The sequence below is a fragment of the Varanus komodoensis genome, unplaced genomic scaffold (assembly GCF_004798865.1).
Source record: "Varanus komodoensis strain SLA01 unplaced genomic scaffold, ASM479886v1 scaffold16, whole genome shotgun sequence".
NCBI classification, from domain to species: domain Eukaryota; kingdom Metazoa; phylum Chordata; class Lepidosauria; order Squamata; family Varanidae; genus Varanus; species Varanus komodoensis.
Genome location: NW_025335468.1, coordinates 14,665,924 through 14,686,360, shown reverse-complemented (window position 1 = coordinate 14,686,360; position 20,437 = coordinate 14,665,924). Strand labels below are relative to the sequence as shown.

Below are 20,437 nucleotides of genomic sequence, written 5' to 3'. Positions count from 1 at the left end.
TGCCTGGCAAAGTCGTCACAGCGGGCCTTTGAGGGTGGCATCGGATCTTCCTTAGGACCCGGGTGCATCAGGCCTTGTACCACTCGAAAAAGCTCTGCCGGACGGCATTGTGAGGAGGCAATGGAAGCGGGAAAAAACTTCTTTTTCGCCGCCCTCACCGCCACAGCATAGGCCCGATAGTGGGCTCTCAAGTGTGTTCGGTCAGATTCATCCCGTGATTTCCTCCACCTACGCTCTAGTTGTCTCCCAACCCGCTTCATCGCCCGCAATTCAGGTGTATACCAAGGGGAAGAGTGGACTCTAAATTGAGGCAAACAGGCTAGTTAATAAGTTATTTTGGAATCTTGGCTATATTAAAGAAACCGAGTCTTTCTCCCTACACCTTCAGTTTTCTTTGAATTCAAAAAATGACAATTACAAGCAGCTATTTGCATAGGTAGATGCAAACACTTACTGTGCTGCTACTCTGGTTCCCCATGTGAACTGGCTATATATTTTTTTGAACTGGAACAACTTTGTCAGATCTTCTAGGATTCAGTCCCCCTAAATTCAGGGACCAGAGGAGCAGCAAAGCTCAAAGGTGATGCCTGACACATTAGGGAGTGGTGCGTGGTGGTGGGGGAGGGGGGCAAAGCCTGGTGCAGGGAAGGGAAGGGAAGGGAAGGGAAGGGAAGGGGCCAGCCTGGTACAGGTAAATCTCTATAAAATATGTGATTTGCATTTCGCATTACAGTATTTTAAAAAATAGCCATGGGTTCCCATTTCACAGTGGAGGGGGAATAGGAGTTCAACGGTTTTCCGCTGTATTGTGGGCCTGACACATCTCTCTCAACATGCATGCGCTTTGATGGAGATTAGACAAATTCATGGAAAATAAAGCAATTGATGGCTGCTACTCATGATAGCTGTATATAACTCTCAAGGTCTGGGGCAGTGGATTTCTCTATGCCAGTTCCAGGGCATCAGGCATGCTTAGCCACTGTAGGAAGAAAATGCTGGTCTAGGTAGGGCTTTGGTTTGGTCCAGTAGAGCTCCTCTTACTTTGAGGTATCTGCCTGAGAGGGAAGCTGCTATTTCTCCCAGAGCAAATAGCAGCTCTGGGGAGAGTTTTTGTCTTGACTGCACCATGGGGAAAAGAGGGAACAATCAAAAGCATTTTGTCTTTTAATCAGGCCATTTGTATTTGTCACCCGTTTGACTGTAACAGTGAACTGAGGCTGCTGTCTCACTATTAAATAATTTTTTTTTAATTTAAAAATAACCTTGTTTATTTATTAACATTTTTATAAATAACAATTCCTTTCCACTGAAGGGCAAAGTGATGTATACTCTCTGAAATAATTAAAAAAAAATCATCTTTCTTTATTTCACTGTAATCTGCTTAAAGGGCAGATAGTATTTAGTGGAATACAAGTTTAATAAACAAAGTTTGTGTGTGTTTGCTTAAAAACACAATAAAAATCTTAACAGCCTCTATTTCAAATTCAAATTAAATGACTGAGGAAATAGGGGTGGAGAGTTTTCAGCCTCATCTGAATTCCCTCAGCCTGCTGTGCCTGCACCAAGAGAGCCTTGCCTTGATGCTGAGCCCCGCAAGGTTTTATTACATGCATCGAAAGGTGACTTTCAGCAGGACCTTCCCAGAAGGTACTGAAGGAACAGAGAGGCTTATATTGACAGAGATAGGTGCACAGAAGTGCTGGGCTAAGAACATTGAAGGATTTAAAGCTCATAACTAACAGCTTGAACCAGGTTTGGTGGCATATACAAGCAACAAATATAAGCAATTTCACATTTCATACACTTTCTGTAGCCAGTTTTTGTTAATAAACAAGCTGAAACTGCTTAACTATGGATGTGAGTGTGTGTATATAATTGAAATATAGAAGTGATCTGGTTGCTATTAATAAATTGTGCTGCTTATTGTTTTGTCATAGGTTGGTGAAGATTCTGCTGAATCAGAAGGTCAAAAACCAGCACTTCCCCTTGATAGAAATGTGATTCCACCTATGACGCAGCCATTAGAGGAAGCTATTGTCAGTATTCACTCTCCAGAGAGTGCTTTGAATCCAGTCAGGAAGGTACACAAAGCTTCTTATTTTCTTTTTTAATCAAAGAACATGTTTCCATAGTTCTATATGGCCACTTTGAAGATTGCCTATCCCTTTCTGCACTGTAACAAGAATTAAAGTTGAGAGTGTTTTTGGTATAATGTTGACTTTTTGGAGGAGAGTGCTCTCTGTAGAAATCCATATCTTTGGAACACAGTGAGTGTGTCCATTCCATATATGTGCTGAACTAGCCTTTGAGGTTCTCAGGTATTTCTATGCATGTTGGGTCACAGCTAATAGAATAGAAGATGTAGGGGAGAAAGCATTTGTAATACGAAGTTTCTTGCCAAGATATCATTTATATTTCCTTTACAAACATTTAACCTCATATGTGAAAATGCCATTAGCTTGCTTTACTCTTTAATGAATTCTGCTTTGTTGATTTCTAGACAATGGTAGAAGAGACATATTTTTCGGGCAGTTTCATACATGACTTTTTTCCTACCCAAATTTAGAAAATAAATCCCAGTGTTTATCAACAGCATCATCATCATCATGGAGATTAGTCCCATTATTCTGTATAGGAAGCCACAGTTTGATAACAAGCATCAAACTAACATAAGCAGCAGTGGCAGTGATGCTGGCAGGGACCACAAGGGACAACATCAAGGACCTGTAGCCCATCAGGGACCATAAGTGTCTTGTACTGGAGACAGGATGCCCTGGAGTTTGGAGATGCAAAGAGCAATGGCTCAGTTGTCATGGTGAGGGGTGTGTAGTTGAGGATGATCACAGGACTAGAAATGATCGTGAGACTGGCTGGTGGCATGTGTGGTGTGGGAAAAGAGGGGCCACAGCTTAGAGGCACAGCACTTCTCTTGGCTATGGGAGTCTGCAGGTTCAGCTCCAAGCACAAGTCCCAGTTGAGAAAATCAGGTAGAAGCAGATGGGAGAGATCCTTCTCTGCCTAAGACCCTGGAATGCTGCAACCAGATGAATTAGTTTTCTCTAACCTGTGATCTCTAGATGTCAGCATGGTCCGTGATGAGGGATGATGGGGGTTGTAGTTCAAACATCTGCAGAGACACTGGTTTGGGGAAGGCTAGAGAAGCAATACTGCGGTCAGATGCACAACTAGTCTGAGCTGGGATAAGGCAGCATCCTAAGGCACATTATGGAAGATAACTCTGGCTCTCCTCTGCAGCAAGTGAACAAGCCTTCTGAGGAGGAGAACCCAGGTGTAAATGAATCTTCCTTCCTTCCATCTCAGGCCTCACTGGAAGGTTCCCATCGTCCTGCCCTTAGAGGTAAAAGAGAGAGCTTTATGATTTTTCTTGTAGTGGGATATATGAATGTATATATACCCACGTAGGTATAATGTCATGTATGAAATGGGTCCTGAAGCTGATTTACCCTGGTAGAACAACTTGGATCACTATGCCTGCTTTTACCCTTCCCCTTCCTCCATTGTGTGTGATGCTATCACTTTCTTTTGAACTGTGGTTGGAACTGCAGCCAAAATTCTGGATGTGTTAGGCTTTCTGTGAGGTTTTTGAGTGTCTTGTACCTATTTCCTTTTCCATAAACAATTTTTGCCCTATTTGTACAGTAGCCACTTAGGCTGTGGTCAGTAAGAAATGCCTCCAAATGACATGTTAGGGATGTTTTACCAAAGTGGGTTCTCTCTCTCTCTCTCTCTTTCATTAATTAATTAATTTCTATACTGTGCAATAGTCAGAACTCTTTGACAGTTTATAACAATGCATAAAAACACAAATATAATAAAAATAGTCTAATAATTCTTCTTTTATAGAGTACACATGATTAACATAAATACATGTAGGCATGCCACTAATTACCATTTTATATTAGTCTTCAATGTCTGTGGGCTTGTCTGGGAGGTTCACTTAGGTAATTTTATAGATGGAGAATGAAAAACATGGGTCCTTTTGGAGACAGTGAGTAGGATAACGGTGCTGCTTTCATTCTTTCTTGGAAACAAAGGACATTTTGATTGGCTTGATTCTGAATGGAAAACCTCTCAGACTCGCATTTAGACCAGTTTAGATACTGCTGAGGAAGGCCAGGATACATATATAAGGCAAAAATAAAAAGCCCCACCCAGTTTGACAACAGGTTACACCCATGGCTTACTTTGGTGTCACTACACATGATTTGGTGCTGTATCTAGAAAAGGATTGTTTCATGGCTCTTATGCTTTGATGGGGCAGTGGTTGTAGCCAACAAGAAACAGACCACATTTCCTCATAGTTCAAAGGATGCATTTTTAGCTTCATTTATTTAACATTGACTCAAATGCTGTGGCTATTTTTCTTGGATGCCGTCATTTGGCTCTTACTACATGACTTGTAAGGACATATGTGGTTAGTCTGAGCATAAGATGTGAGCTTCCACATGCCATTATATGAGTTTGAATTGTTTGGTTTCTGCCATAGCTAGGCCTGCTTGCTTAGGCTGCATTTAGGAACATAAAAATCACATTTTGGGATCATACACAGAGCTCTCTAGTCCATGCTTTTTGTTTTTAGTAGAGCTCAGTCAGATGACTAGAAACTCTGCAAAAGATTAATTAGTCATGCCCTGTTGTTGATTCCTAACATCCAGCAGTTACAGTTACAATTTTCATGCAAAAAAGCAGTGTATTTAGCTGTTATTTGAATAATATAAATATTATATTTATAATCCCCTAGGAAGCCTTACTATGTAGACAGTGTCCTTGTCTTTTGCCAGAGTAACCAAGCAAATAATTCAATAAGAAAGGTATATGTCAATTGGGCATATTTGTATATAATTCTGATAGCTTAGCAATTATCCTTTTTTGCATATTTTTGGATAGTTGTTGTTTGTGGGTGGTGGAAAAGATGGAGAGATAAAATAGGAAAAGAAACCTGTGCCTGCCTCTTATTGCTCAATATCCTTGATCAATCAGGACTTGAAGAACTTTACTCCTGTCTTGACTGACAGTCTGGACAACAGCATCACCCAGTACATCCACTCTGATCAAATGGAATTCGTCCCATGAAGGTGCCTGGTGGACAAAGTGTTCTGCATGCTTGATGTTGTTTACAAAGCAAGAGCAGACAAAACAACCAACTTGGCTTCAGCCCCAAGAAAGTTTTTGATTGCATCGAATGGCCATACCTCAAGCATTTGCTTCTTAGGATGAATCTTAGGCCTACCTCTGCCACAATCATTCATACTAATTACCAACATTCCTGTGGGCTGGTTTTAGTGCATAATTTTGACTGCTATTCCTTTCATCTCAAAAGAAGTATTAGACAAAGCTTTCTGCTGTATGTCTTGACAGTGGAATCCTTAGCAGATGCTCTGCAGATGAACAAAGTGAGCCGAGTGTGACCATACTGAGCATAAAGTGGATCTTTTCTTTGATATGATGCACTACATCTCCCATCCATTGTTGGCTTGACATATTTGGTAAAACATCTGGATATAAAGCCAACTATCATAAATCCATTATGATAAATATAAATTTGATGCATGAAATCAAGGCTGCTCCTGAAATAAAATGTAATCTTGTCCAGCTGACCAAACCATGACATCACCTTGGAATTTTCTTTCAACTCCCTGACTATTAAGCTTTCAACCACCAGCCATCTTTTCAGACAGCTCTATAAAGGCACATAGCTGGTTCTCTGATTACTTCTCGTGACTCACCAGAACAGCAATTTTGCAAATGAATTGAATACCTAAAATCCGTAACAGATCCATTCAGTCACCACAAACGGGACCTGGATGGTTGCCACTTCAGAGCATTAGTGGACACAAATGGAACAGAATATTGCTGGACAATGAATACTGGCTGGCTGGCTTATAGGGAAAGGCCTAAGAAATACTTTAAGGAACACTTCAACAGTTGGAGGACAGCCCCTTATTTTTGTCCTGCCCCTTTGCTCCCCATCCTATATACCAGTATTTGCAAATATCCTGCTTTCTCTGTCAATTGTACATCAAACTGCATGTGGGATGCCCCTGACTTCTTTCAAAGCCTATTTAAATGCCATAATAATATCTTCCAAATGACAACTTTGTACCATCAATCTGAAGCAGATGCTTTCATGGCTGGAGTTTGATCCAGATGAGCATTTAAATGTTCAAATTAGGCAAAGCATCTAGTCCTCATTCTCTGTTAGCATTATTATCAAGAAAGCCTAATTTAAAGACCTTAACAGAGGTGGTACATGACTCCAGTTGTAGTCACTTATACTGAACCCTAGTCAGCTTTAACTGGAAGAATTGTGGCCCACTGGGAATTGTGATGGGGCATGCCCAGCCATTCAACAGACTACTTCCGATTTTTGCCAGGAACTCATTAATTATTCTGAATCAAATCTTGACCCTAGTCACGCTTTTTGATAAGGTGGCTCTGGTTGCCTTTACTGAGACCCGCTGATACAACAAAACAATAGACATGGCTGGAAAAGTTTTGGAAGGGAGTCCCTCCTGAGGAGGGCCTGCTGATGCCAAAACCACTGCTACAGTAGTTGCCACCCTCCATCTCCTCCAGCTGGTTTGTTGCTCACTCGCTTACCTGGTCACAGGTCCATTCTGCTACTTTAGCAGTCCACCTTTTCTAGGCAGACGGCTGCCACTAATGCTGCTACAGCAGTGGCAGAAGTGCTGGATGAAGGTACCCTATTCCATCACAGTCTATGCCCCACAATGTGGTGCTTTTTGCCAGGTGTTGCACTGTGTGACACAGAATGGTGGGCATCCATCTCTTTTCTTCCAGCTACCATCCTCACAGCAACAGCCTGCTTGGTGGAGGGGAGGGTGGAACCAGCTGTATGAGCATTGCCAGAGGTGGCAGGGAATATTGGTGCAGGAGCCTCCTAGAAATCTAGCCTAGGGGGGGAATTTTGCCATGGCAATTTGGTTCTTAACTCATATATGTCATTTGTAGCAAGTGGCCAAAATGCCCCCCCACCCAAGACTGTTTACATATGTCCTCTCCCCAGCTCTAAATTTGAAGCTGCCTCCACCTTTTTTCTCAGCTTGCCACCTTAGCCTTGACAAGCACTCTTTCTATGTGAATTCATGGATCATCTGTGGATTTGATAGGTCACTTTTATTTTGGGTATATGTCTTAATTTCAGTATGCTTAAGGGGTTTCAGGTTTTAAAACATCTTTTCATATTGTGTATGTGTTTGTATGTTTAAAAAGTAACACAGATTTGAAAATCTATGCTAGAAAACTAAGACAGACAGGTGAGGCATGAGGTAGATGGGCCACAGTAGGATAGCCTCAAATAGCCTGAGGTAAGGTCAGTATTCTCCTCAACATTTACTGAAGCCATATCACAAATTTATCTTGGCTAATGCAGAATCACATGTTGGGAACCTTTCAAGGCAACTTTCAGCTTCCCACCCTCATCCAATAGCTGTAGTCATGTTACTGTTTGTCCCTCTTTTATCAACATTATGGCCAGATTATGTGCTTGAGTCATATAGCAGGGGATGCACAGGCTGAGATGGGAGTTTTGTCATGGGCAGTGGAGGAGCAATGTTGCACAAAGGGCACATAAAGGCATCCAAGCAAAATTGTACCTAGTCACAATAGGAAAGAATACACTATCTGTGAGAAGCATCACAATTAACCAAGTACATAATGTCGTAGTTCATGGGCTCAGGGAATGCAGTCCCCTTGTGATGAAAGCATTACTCTGGAGTCCCATGTGTTGACTGTGCGCAAAATACATAGGACTCAAGCATGCATTTAGGCTCTTGAGACGCAGGTGAATAGGCTACCTGCACTTCATTGTACTTGCTGGGTTGGTGGGAGGGTAAGCAGTAGAAATGGAATACAGGTGCTCTGTGGCTTGCGGAAAGTCCGGTGAGCTGAGGCCATGATCGCCACTACACAGCTGCACTCTGAACATGATCATTATATCATTTGTTTATGCTTCCTGTTTGGGCAAAGCCCGCGTACATTGATGGCTCTGCTATAAACAATAAACCGTAACAATAAAGAATGCTTGTGTGCTAGTAAAAGCCTCTTACGTTTTGGCAGAGAAGTTTCATTTTTTGTAGGCTTTATAAATACTGATCGTTGAAATAGCTACTAATAGCAGGAAGCATGCTGCCATATGGGGACCCTTCATACCGTTCACTGAAAATGGGCAGGCAGGTGGCCAGTAATAACATCACAAGGTTGTTTTTCCTTTTCTGGGATTTTAGACAAAGCAGATGTTTAGGCACCATTAACTAATAAGAATGTGATAGGGAATCTTGAATTAATCATAATAAAAATGTACAGTTTCATTCTCTTCTTGTCTGTTCCCATGTCATTTGCATGCTCCATGTTGTTTGTTTGGCAGAATTGTAATTATTACATGTCAATAAATTGATTCACATAGTTTAAGTAATAGAATGAAAATAAAAACAAAACTACTGTATATTCATTCTGATCAATGGCTCTCATACTGCACTACACTACAGCAGGCATAGGCAGCCTACTGTCCTTCAGATATCTTGGATTAAAGTCCCATGAGCCATAGCCAGCATGTCCATTGGCCAGACTTATGAGAGTTTTAGTCCAAAATATCAGGAAGACATTGGCTTGCATATCCATGCATTGGTTAATATTTGGAATTATATAGTTATCTGGTAGAGACTTCCCTGCCCAGCTCAGAAGCTGTGACAAGGATTGGACTAGGACCTGAGTGTAAAATAGATATTCTACACCTCTGACTTGGCTTTAATGTTTCTGTTAATTGTGCAGAATCTGGAATTTTCTCATCAGGACTGGGAAGGCAGGAAAAAAATAAGGATGAGATAATGAGGCATGCAAAATTGTGGGATAGTGTCAGTGGAGCACTGTAGAAATCAGCGTCAGCATCTTGCTTATTAACCATTGCAAATTCCACATAAGCTCCTAATACTTTTGGAATTTTCATGTGTTCATCATCTTCCAAGATTCTCATGGAATCTTCTTAGGATTCTTACATCTGCCTCTGAGGACTAGAAAGCTGCAGTTTTGTAGACTAAGAGGTGAGATTTATAATATTCCCAAACCCCAGACTTTACAGGGCACAAATGTGGACCCAGAGAGTTCTCAGTTTGCTGAGCATTGTAGTAATTTGTGATTCTCTGGCCGAAAACTTGCCCACACTGCTAAATGCATGTTTAAGATGGAAGCATCCAGTCTGCTGAATCAGGATATCTGCACAAAGTTTTCTGTGTGTTGGGGTCAACAAAACCAGCCTACTAAATGAACCATCTAATTGTCTGACTTGGTGATAGTGTGAACACTGATCATATGATTGGGAGGCAATAGTGTCCGAGCTCAACCCAGATGCCCCCTCAGCTTGTCTGTAGGACAGCCTTCAACTTCCAGCATTCCTCTCCTTTAGCCATGCTGGCTTGGCCTGATAGGAGTATATTTGCAAAATATCCAGGGAGCTCCAAGTTGGAGAAGACAGCTGTAGGAGATTAATTCTGTTGCTTCCAGGTTACAGGTATGTGAGGGGATGTCGCACAGAGGTGGGTAGAGACCTGTTCTCCCCTGCAGAGGAAGGCAGGACGCGCTCCAACGGAGCAAAGCTCAGGGAACCCAGGTTCCATTTGAATGCCAGAAAGCACTTCCTGATGGTTGGGACCCCGAGGGTGTGGAATGGGCTTCTACCCATCGGTGAGGGTGTTCAAAGATAGGCTGGGCATGCACATGATGGGCATGTCATGAGCGGAGCCGGCTGGAGCCGGGGGTCAGACTGGATGGCCCGGGAGACCCCTTCTGACTCGCTCTGTTTCTCTGTTTCTATGTATCCAACTATGCAGCTTAATGCTTGGTAACCACCTTTTCTCTGTTCTTGTTTTTGTATTTGTACTGAACTGCACAAAATCAAGGCTGGGTTTTTGTTTGCTTTTTAAAGGTCAGTTGGCAACCGTAAATGTCAGAGACAATGGCATTATGCCATTATGCTGCACAAAGATAATTGTATTAGTAAAGGGAGTTAGATGAGTAGAGATGGTTAAGATGAGGTCCACTGGATTCTTATCCCTTTAGACAGGAATTGTGGACCATCGGATAAACTCAGCTAAGCCATGCGGGGTAGCTGGTTGGTTACCAGTACATTTGTTTTCATTGATATCAGAAATGTTTCACAATGTCTTCCAGATTGCAAAGCTTATTTCTTTGACCTGAAAATGGAGATAAATAATACATGATGCTGCTTGAGCTGCTGGCTGCTTCTGTTCCTGGTATCGTAAAACCAGGTCCATTTTCTTAAGTTGGGATTTTATATTAAGCAGAATTGCATCTCCATCCCGAACAGGAGGGGCTTTTGATCAGGGGCATTCTGCTGTGGAAAGCCAAGCAAAAAAAGCTTGGAATACGCGTGCAGGCTATCCATGCACTCTGAGTTAAACTTGCATTAGTGCATTTTAACCTTGCAGTCTAATGAGCAGCCAGGGGGATTGTGCCACGTAGCAGCAGCCTTTGTTACTTTGCAGCTATTTGCTCTGAGTAATTTCTCTGCAAATGCAAAGAATCGGTATAGTCTTAACAAATCACAAGACAAGACTTTATTAAAGGTAGGCATTTCCAACTCCGACTTCCTCTGTGGTTTATAATGCATGTTTGCATGAAGCTGTTTAAGAAGTGCACTTAATTTTTAACGCTGATTTTGAGCACATTTTTAACTGGCCTCGTTCCTGTGCCTTTAATAGCAGCCTGGCATAGAAAAAACTAGGAGATGAAGAATTCCCCCACCACTGGCTGTTAAATGTCCACATATCAGGTTGCTATTAAACATACCAATTAAAGGCAGTGATGGCTGGCGACTGCTGCCACTTGAAGGCATAAGATTGTGAGACGAAGGAGACAGCAGTGATCGAATAACAGTTTTTGTTATCAAGATCATCATTATTACTAAACTAATGCTGCTACAGCTAATACTTTAGTGTGCTTGCTGAGATGGATTTTGCAAAGCATTGATAAAGGAAGATTGATAAAGATGTAGGAAAAGAAGATTGGGAAATGAGGTACATGGCAAAGATGTGTAATGGCAAAGGAGAGTTCTGCAACTGTATTAAAATGTCAAAATGAACAGATTTCCAGCAGCACCAGGAGTTGCACTGAGACAATGTATATAGTAAATGTTTGCTGTGTTCAAGGAAGAGGACGGTAAAGCTTTTTAGACAACTCCAATCCATTAAAGGAAAAAAAAGAAAAGAAAAGAATTGTCACGTATTATCCAGTACAGGAGAAGCCACTAGGGGAGAAGAGGTGGCTCCCATCTCCCAGCCCCCCTCCTTTGCCCGCTAATGGCAAAAGGAATGATTATTTTAGGGAGAGAATTAATAGAATCTTAATGAGCCTTACTCCCAGTGCATTGTTCACTTCACACTTGACAGCAGCTTTGTGGATCAGAGTGCAGAATGTGTCAACTTCTTACCAGGAGCTTTAATATATACATACATATATTTTTACTGAAAGATCATAATGTTTCCTCATTATTAAAACAACCACAGAATTAACTTTTGCCTCCAGGGAGAAACAGATGGCAGTTTGATGGCCTCATTTTTCCTTTCTTTCCTTTTTACTAAGATTAATGTTTTATACTGACTGATGCAGTCTATTATATTCTCTTCATACTCTTCATATTGCTGGAGCAGTAATAAGGGAAAATAGGAGCCCACATCTCTGTAGAACGTAACCTTTTTCAAGGTATTCGTTGTTTCAAATATATCTGGTGTTCCTGCCAAGACCTGTATGTTGTAGCTCTGAAAGTTGCTAGGTGTCTTTCCATTCAGTTTTTGGGATCATGTAAATGGCTGAATCATGAAATGGCAACATGTGTTTGGGATACTAGAATGGGATCTCTGGATGACATCCCAGACTTTGCTACTGCTGGCGTTCTGAAGCTTTGGAATCTAGAAGCTCTTACCACCTGACTCCAGTAATATGGGATCCAACCACGGCGTTTTCAACACCAAGAAAAGAACAATGTACATTTGGTCCAGAAGCAATCTTTCCTCCTGCCAACCCTGTGCTTTCTTATGTACTGTACAGGAAATGTAGGAAAGTATCTGGCCATATCCTCTTGTTAGGACATATGACATTGTGCTGACAGAAACTAGGTTCTGAACTATGTGCAAGAGAAGAATGAGGTAGCACAAGTCTTTGTGCATTATGTTTGTGCAACCCATTACAAATTCCACTTGTGCAACCATTTGCAAAACTGAAAGATTCAGCAAAACCACTTGCAAAACTGGAAGATTCATTTGTGTGTCCTAATTACACCATAGGTTACCACTCTAAGGCTGAAGGAAGAGACCATCTTAATGATCCAAAGCTTTCACAATTACATTCAGAAGAAATATGGAATTGATAGAATCTCTGCTCCAAAGTCTACCAAAACGTTGCATATTCATTTTCTGATGCTTTTTACAATGTTTCATTATCATAGATGCCCAGTAGCCCCTCAGGAGGAATCCAATTCCCTTGAGTAGTCCCAGGATTCAGCCTAATATTTATGCCAGCCAGGAGCTGAACTTATGTAATTCGCTCCTCATTGAAATCACTAGGGCTGGGGAAAAGAACAAAGGACCACCAGATAAGTTTTCAGGACTTTGAAGTAGTAGAATGGATAGAATAGAACTGTGAGAGACTTGGATGACGGAGAGGATAAAGCCTGAACACAACAGGCACAAATGGCTGGATGGGTTGCTTGAGAATTAGGTACTATATTGCTATACATGTGTGTCTGGAATATATCATAAGAAAATAATAATTGCTCCTAGTAAGTCATGTCAGATCATTCAGGGTATCCTTTTTTTGTGCTAGTGATAAGGAGGACCATCATGTAGTTAGAGAAATTATAGGAAATCAATTGTAGGGGTTGTAATCAATTAGATTAATTATTTAAATCTGCATGCATTGGCGCATAAGTAATACAATAGAATGAAAAAGGTATACTTCCTTTGGTTTTTGATGATGTAGCTTTGTGTAGCAACAGGGTAAGTTTAGAAGAAGCAGTCTACCTTCTGTGATAAAGAAGAAGGAATGATTCTTTTTATGATTCTGTGATACTACTTACCAAGTTACAATTTTTAGAAATACTTCTATTAATTTCTATTTAATCTGCTGGCTGATAACTGGGGGTACTTTTTGGTTAATTAGGATATTTTACAGTTCAATTCTAGGCATATGTATGTATATTTGCATTTATTTATGTATATTTGGATAGAAAAGAGCCTTACAACAGCCTACACAGACTAGCTAATGCATGCTGGGAAATAAAGGACTCTTTCTATCTAAATATACCTAAGCTTATATCATTAAACACCACAGTTCTGTTTATACATTACCATTCTGAGAAGCAAACAAAGTGGTATTGAAAAACAAGGTTATTATGATTGAATCGTTGAGTAGCACAGACAAAAGATATATGCATACCCACTGAGCACCACATTGTCATCTTTTTCAGAGGTCAGCTTCACTGAACTTTGTGGGCTTTTCAAATGCTTTAGAAATGGAGTTGTCTTCGGCACGGTTATCCAAGTCAGCTGATACTCAGGCCAAAGAAATATCCACTGTAACATCCAATGAGGCTCAGAGTATGCCAAATATCTCTGATGTGTCACCTGAAGCTGTGCCTCATTACAGCCTTGCTCTGGAGAGAACTACAAATGACTTGAGCGCTGAAAATATTGACCATTTAGCATCTGGTGGTATGCCCCTGGTCAGTGCAGTGTGCAAGGTAAGAATGGTTGCCGCACCGGATAGTTGAACTGGTAGGAAGCATAATCAGAATGGCCACTCCTGTTAATGCCATGATGCGCTGCATGCCTGGAATACAGTGGAAACTGGTGGCTCCAGTGCCAGCAGGACTACTTAGACACTCTGGATTTTACTCTAAACCTTATAGGTGCTATTCATGGGGCTGAACACCCATGCAAAGTATGTTTAGCACCATGGATAGATCCTATAAAGTTCAGATTAAAATCCAGAGCAGGTGCTCTGCTTAAATTGGAGTCAACAGCCTCCATTGCTGGAATGTCCCAGGTAAGATCACTGGCAGTTCAATACATGGGATAGTCATATGCAGCCGTCATTCATGATGTTGTGGAAATCTCATGCTAAACAGTCCTGCTTTTGTATGCATCCACTTCATCTGGATGAATCCTTTGCAGAGTAAAATCCCTGGGAAGTTCAGACTCCATTAGTTCCTGTATAGATGCAGTTACCTTTTATGTCTCAGGCATGGATTCAAGGAAGCATGGGACCATGCATCCCATGCACTCTAGAGTCTTGGCACTTAGATTTCTTGAAGAGGAGAAATCCATGCAGCATACAGATGTCTTATAAAACCATGTGTGTGAGCTTCAAATGCTTATTTATGACATGGCATGTGGGTTGGTGATTCAAAGGGTCTGTTCAAGCATGCCAGAATTAGCTCTTTAGATCCCATCCTCCACATGTGTGTTACGGTGCATGTGGAATGTGGAATTCTGAATCAGAACAACAGTGTTCAGTAAGGTCATTCTCCTTTGCTGTTATGGTTATTTTGTTGAGATCAATATTAATTGTGCATTTCAATGTCTTTTTTTAACTCCAAGCTGGAAAGTGAAGAGTTTGGCTCTATGAATTACCCTCTTGGAAATGGCTCTTCTGCTATTGAATCAAAAGACATTAATGAGTTAGTTCTTCCTATCCACAATATTCTGGAAGAGCCTATTAATCTTTCAGTGAAGAAGACTCAGCCGTGTGCCTCCCCTCCCATACTTATCAGCAACACGTCTTGCATGCAGTCGCTTAATCCAGATCAAAGACATATTGAAGGTATCAAGGTTTTCCTTTTCTCCCTTGAATTTTTAAAAACATCTAACATTCTCCATTGCATATTGTGGTTATTTTAGGATAGCTCTTGCCATAATGCACAAAATTAACTATTTGGAGCAAATATTTGATGTCTACAGTACATAGACATAATAATAAGCCCATAGTTAATAATAAGCACCCCCTGACTAATAATAGGAAACAAACAGTTGATTTGACTGTCCAGGCCTAATTAGTTATTAGTGCATTCTAAGATATAGTGCATTCAGGTGACTTCAGGTGAGCCCAGAGAAGGTATTTCATGGATCTGATTGAGGCATTCACTACAAATGAATGCCTTCTGATGTTAACATAATGGCATTGGATAAGGCAAAAAGTATAACTGAAACTAGCCACCTTCTCTAAAACATAAACTATAAGAGAAAAATTTGGATTCAGACTTAAGGAAAACCAATGAGGCACCCCAGGTATACAGATTGTATGTTTTCTTTCAGAAAGATTCAGATATTAGGATGCAATAGACCTTCCCTGTGGTCTCTGGAAGAGAGCCCAGCAGGCCATAGAATACAACAGACCTTCTACTCATAGGTGGAAATAGAGAAAGGTCTACTGCACCTTCACAGAGAAAGGTCTCTTGCACTTGATTGGTGATGGAAAGCTCTACTGTTACTCCAGCTGTGATATGGGTGAAAAGGGGGTGTAGTAGATGCATGTCAAGGATGGATCAGGGGTTGCTCTACAGCCACTGGGGGAAACTGCATCAGTACATATCAAAAAGACAAACAAAGACATCATGAGTTTGGTAGAACTTGGGAGATGCCTGTTCTCCCATTCTTGGACTTTCTCCTCTCCTTAGGATGAATCTGTTAAATTATGAAGGAGATTGTTAGGATATTAAAAGCATTGTTAGAATGCTTGTTAGGATGTGTTCACCTCAATTTTACCCATTTTCATTTTTTGTAGATTTCCGTAACTGTGAACAGGAACACTTTGAAATGGAAATTAAAAGTAATCAGAGCAACAGGTAATCAAAATTCATGGAACATACTAATTGAAGGCATAGCTTCAAAAATGCATCCTTTTTACCCTGCTTTTGAAAGCAACAAAAATTACACCTATTGTTGAAATAACCCAGATAAATGGAAGAGATGAGATGAGAATCCTAGATGAGAATATCTAGAACAAATAGAAACTGAAGGTTGGCAGCACAAGTGAACTCATGTGCACAGCCTGGAACCTAGACCAACAGAATCCAGTATTATACTTGAACCACATTTGCTCATTTACATGGTTCTTAGTACTTTAAACTTCAGCAAACTTTTAGAAAAACATCAACACTCTGTGAAATTATTTTGAATGATACCGAAATATGAATTGATGCATCAGTTTAAAAACAGTGGGCTAAACCTGTTCAATCAGCAGAACTGGGGTGGGGTGCAATTCCGTTGCTTACACAGGAAGAAAGTCCTACCATAGTGGACTTCCACTGTCACCATGTTGGATCTAACCTGATACAACAAGAAGGTGAAATATTATTATTGTTTTCTGTGCAGCATTTGAATTTACATCTAAAGTTGTGTGAGTGGCGTTCCCCCCTACAGTCGCTCTGTGTGCTATTAGGATCTACTCTGGAAGGTCCCCCAGTCCTCTGGAGCAGATTGAGGAAATAAGTGCAGCAGATAGGGGAAGTCATTCTGTTAGCGGTTTCCATTCTGTGGGCAATCAGGGTTGGAAACAAGCCTTGGTGTGTAACATGCTTTGCAGCCTAATTCATTTTCCTAACAACTCAGTGACTTGATCATTAAATATTTCTAATTTACAGATTAGGAAAGTGAGCTGAAATCTAACAACTTCTAAAGCAATTTTTTCCATATCTAGGCTCAACAACTTCATTATTGGATTATTGTGGTATTGTAGTTTTCTATATAATGGCCACTTATATATATATTTATATATAATAGTGATTATTAACTTTGATGCTAAGGTATCATGCTAATATCTTATTACTATGGCACTTCAATTATGTGTTCTGGGGATAACTGCTTTGAGCTACCAAAGGGCAGTGTGCACAAATATGTGTCATGTAAATGTATTGGGATAATCCATCATGCACTTTCTGGACTGAGATCAGGAGTGCATTTGCCTAGCACACGGTTGACACTGTCAACTATGGGATTGTGGAAGCTGAGTTTAGAAACTGTCTTATTTCCCCCATCCCCTAACTGACAGCAGGGGCCAGAGGGGAGACTATTTAGAGAGTGTTGTGCAGAAAAGTCTATTTAGCCTACTGTTGTACACGATGATCTATTGGTTCTAAATCATGAAGCATGAGATTTTGTTCTTGAAGTGTCACATTAATTAATAAAATCCTATTAGTGTATTCTGGTTAGCCATATAAAGACAAGCCAGCCTGTCAAATTATATGGCAATAATAAAGGTAAAATGGAAGGATGATCTTTAAGATAACCGATAAAGGCAATCCAGTATTTAACATTGATTTTAGAGCTTGTGCCAAAGAAGTGAAAATTCCTTATGTGCGACTGGAACGACTGAAGATATGCACATCGGAGTCCGGAGAGCTTCCAGTATTTAAACTGCAGCCACAGAAAGGAAATCATGACGGGACCTTCCTGCTGATAATTGAATGTGGTTCTCAGTCTTCAAGCATGGCTATTAAGGTGAACTTGACTCAGATGGTTTGGGTGCTGTTTGCCATTTCTTCCATGCTATCCTGACATCTTTATTCATTGATGGCCTTTGTCAGTAGGCTTGCCTATGGTGACACACACAGACCTCTGGCATCCTCTCCAAAGCTGCTTTTAACCCTGGGGAGGCAGGGTGGGAAAGGAGGGACAAATGCCGCAGGGAGGTCAAAGCTGGAAGCCCTTTTGGCTTTCCCAAAGAAAGATGGAGTAAATATGGTCCTGGCAGGGCAAATGCTGATAGACAGTATCAGCTACATTGCCCTCTGATTTCAATAGGATATTGTCTTTAAACATGTAGAATTAGAAGAACTGGCAACCAGAAATTTCAAATGTATGAAAAAACTGCTTGGGGATTTTGATTATGGCCAACTGGTTTAAAACTTTTAAAGTTAGTTAATCATTTGGCTTTAATTTATTTGCCTGATTAAGTAAATGCCAATACTTTTTCCAAAGCTCGAGTACAGGTACCAAAGATACTGAAGTGCAAGTGAAAGTGCAAACTTTCAGAAGTGTAAGATTATACAGTTTAATATATAGGGTTCTACCACTTATTATAGAAACTGGAATTGTTAAAATATTAAAGCCACAATGACTTTGAAATGAACAAATCACGATTTTCAGTATAGTGGAAGATTCAAATTTAAGAGGTAACACAATTCAATTCAGCTGGTTTCAGTTTTCTGTGGTTGTTAATGCTAGAAGGAATACTATGTTTTACTGCATTGTATTTAGGATTTCAACATTTTTGAACAACACAGACACTGGTGTTGGCTTATTAATTAAAATAAATTAGAATGTTTTCATATTGAAAGGAAAATTAGTCTATCTGTGGACTCAAACTGAAACAAAGTACATTTAAAAATTTCTCTTCTCATATATCTGGCACAACGAGGAGGGGCTCAGATACTCTGAAGGGCACATTGCCATTCAAGCTTCCGAATCTCACTTTCACTAATTAGTTGGTTAATCTATTGATTAAACCAATTAAAGCCTCAGGCATAATTTTTAATGAATGTAACTAGGGACAATGCACATATTTGACATCTCTCAGTATGGCCCCCCAATACCATATCTTTTAGGGAATAGCCATGTTTAATGTGCTATGACTTACTGAGAAACTGTAGGATAAGAACATTCAGTTATCAGTGCAGTAAGACTGTAGGCATTTATCCACTACATTTCAGTTTCTGCAGTATTTCAATGACTGTGCATGGAAATGAAGGGTTTTTAAAATGTCAAATTCACTTTTTCTCCAAGGTCAATCAAGGCAATCTACCTGAAAGACTGAATCCCATGCCTGAAAACCTGGAGGAAAGGAGGATCCCCACAAACCAGCCACCTGAGCAATTGCTGCTTCCCTTGGTAGACCACAGGTTCAGTAATAGTATGAAAAAATCTGTGCTTACCCAGGAAGATCACCCCATAGAGAATGAGGATTTCTGTGCTGTTTGTCTGAATGGAGGAGAGCTGCTGTGCTGTGATTATTGCCCAAAGGTGTTTCATCTCTCATGCCATGTTCCTGCGTTGCTCAGCTTTCCTGTGTGAGTATCTAGAGAGTACATACAAGGCATATCCATTCCATTTAGCACATGTCTAAATGTCTGAGACTTTCAGAGCTAGCTCTTTGCATTGAGATTTATGAAAGTGGGCCTTTTCAAAGATGCTTATTTTTTGGATTTGTCCTGCTGTAAGAAAACGTACTTGTGGTAGCTAACAGGCCAGCCTGGAAGCAGGGAAAAAACTGAATGGCATCTTAGAAACAATGACTGGGCTTGTTGCTCCTCTTTCTCACAGAGACCTTAGTTCAGGCTGAAGTAGGAAGTGCTCTTAGGTAGTGGGAGATGACAAAAGACAAAAATGAGCTGGGCTTCCCGAACCTTAAAAAAAGGTACCTCCACTAAAGCCAATGAGATTCATCAAACTGGGATATGGATACTTAGACCCAAAGCCTGACTCTGTACTCATTGGTTTCAACAGTGGAACAAATGTAGGAAGCTGCCCTCTTCTGAGCCAGACAACTGGGTCATGTAGGTCAGCACCATCTGACCAACTGGCAGTAGCTCTTTAAGGTTTAGAGAAGAATCTTTCCCAGGCCAATCTAGAGACACAAGCGGTAGAACCTGGAACTTCTGCGTGCCAAGTGTGAGCTTTACCACTCAGCTTAGCCTTCTTCCATGCCATATGCCAAAGAAACCATTATGGGTAATGTACATTTCTTTTATAATCTTTCTTTAGGGATGTTGAATAACTTTAACATAAAGTCATGTATGAGGTACATAAGAGCCTAGCTGTTGTGAGCTGGTCTTTTTCCTCCTTCCCTCTGGTTCTAAAACTCAAAACAGTCCTTTGAAATGCAGTTCTTTTATTGAGATTCCTCAGATAACAGAATGGGTTGAGCTCTAAATAGCCTTCTTCCAAAGCTGGAAAGAGAAGCCTCTGCTCATGTAAAGAGTGGAATCCAGATGGGGACCTCTCCCTCAGTCCCTTTGTTTCAGTAAAGCTTCCGGCTCTACCCTTTGGGAGAACAGCAAAGCCCTCCAGCTGAGCAGCTCGTTTCTCCTGCCGCCTCTACGCTGAGCCAAGGACTGGGTCTTATACTTGCTCCTCCCCCCTCTCCCAAATACCCTTCTTCCCCTTCCAAAACAGCCAGTGGTCATGCCTGGCCTGAGAAACTTCACTAGGCAGAGTCGAGGGAGCTTCAAAGACTTTGGGAGCTTCAAAGCCATTGAACAGCTTGCAGTGCACAAATCTTAATACAGTGTGAAAGCACTGGACAGAATTTTTGTCTATGATGAAAATTATGGCAAATACCGAAGGAGTCCCTGATGGTTTTGTGTGTTTTTTCATGCTAAAAGCCAATA

At 40.8% G+C, this 20,437-nt stretch overlaps 1 protein-coding gene across 1 annotated transcript in view; it reads left to right on the top strand.

Moving 5' to 3' along the window:
* Positions 1-20,437, top strand: part of TRIM66 (tripartite motif containing 66) — a 48,068-nt gene that overhangs the window by 21,193 nt on the left and 6,438 nt on the right. The window contains exons 9-14 of the mRNA XM_044426100.1: positions 1,938-2,081; positions 13,520-13,792; positions 14,652-14,874; positions 15,835-15,895; positions 17,375-17,549; positions 18,834-19,117. Coding sequence (XP_044282035.1) covers positions 1,938-2,081; positions 13,520-13,792; positions 14,652-14,874; positions 15,835-15,895; positions 17,375-17,549; positions 18,834-19,117 — 1,160 coding nt within the window. The remainder of the gene's footprint in view (positions 1-1,937; positions 2,082-13,519; positions 13,793-14,651; positions 14,875-15,834; positions 15,896-17,374; positions 17,550-18,833; positions 19,118-20,437) is intronic.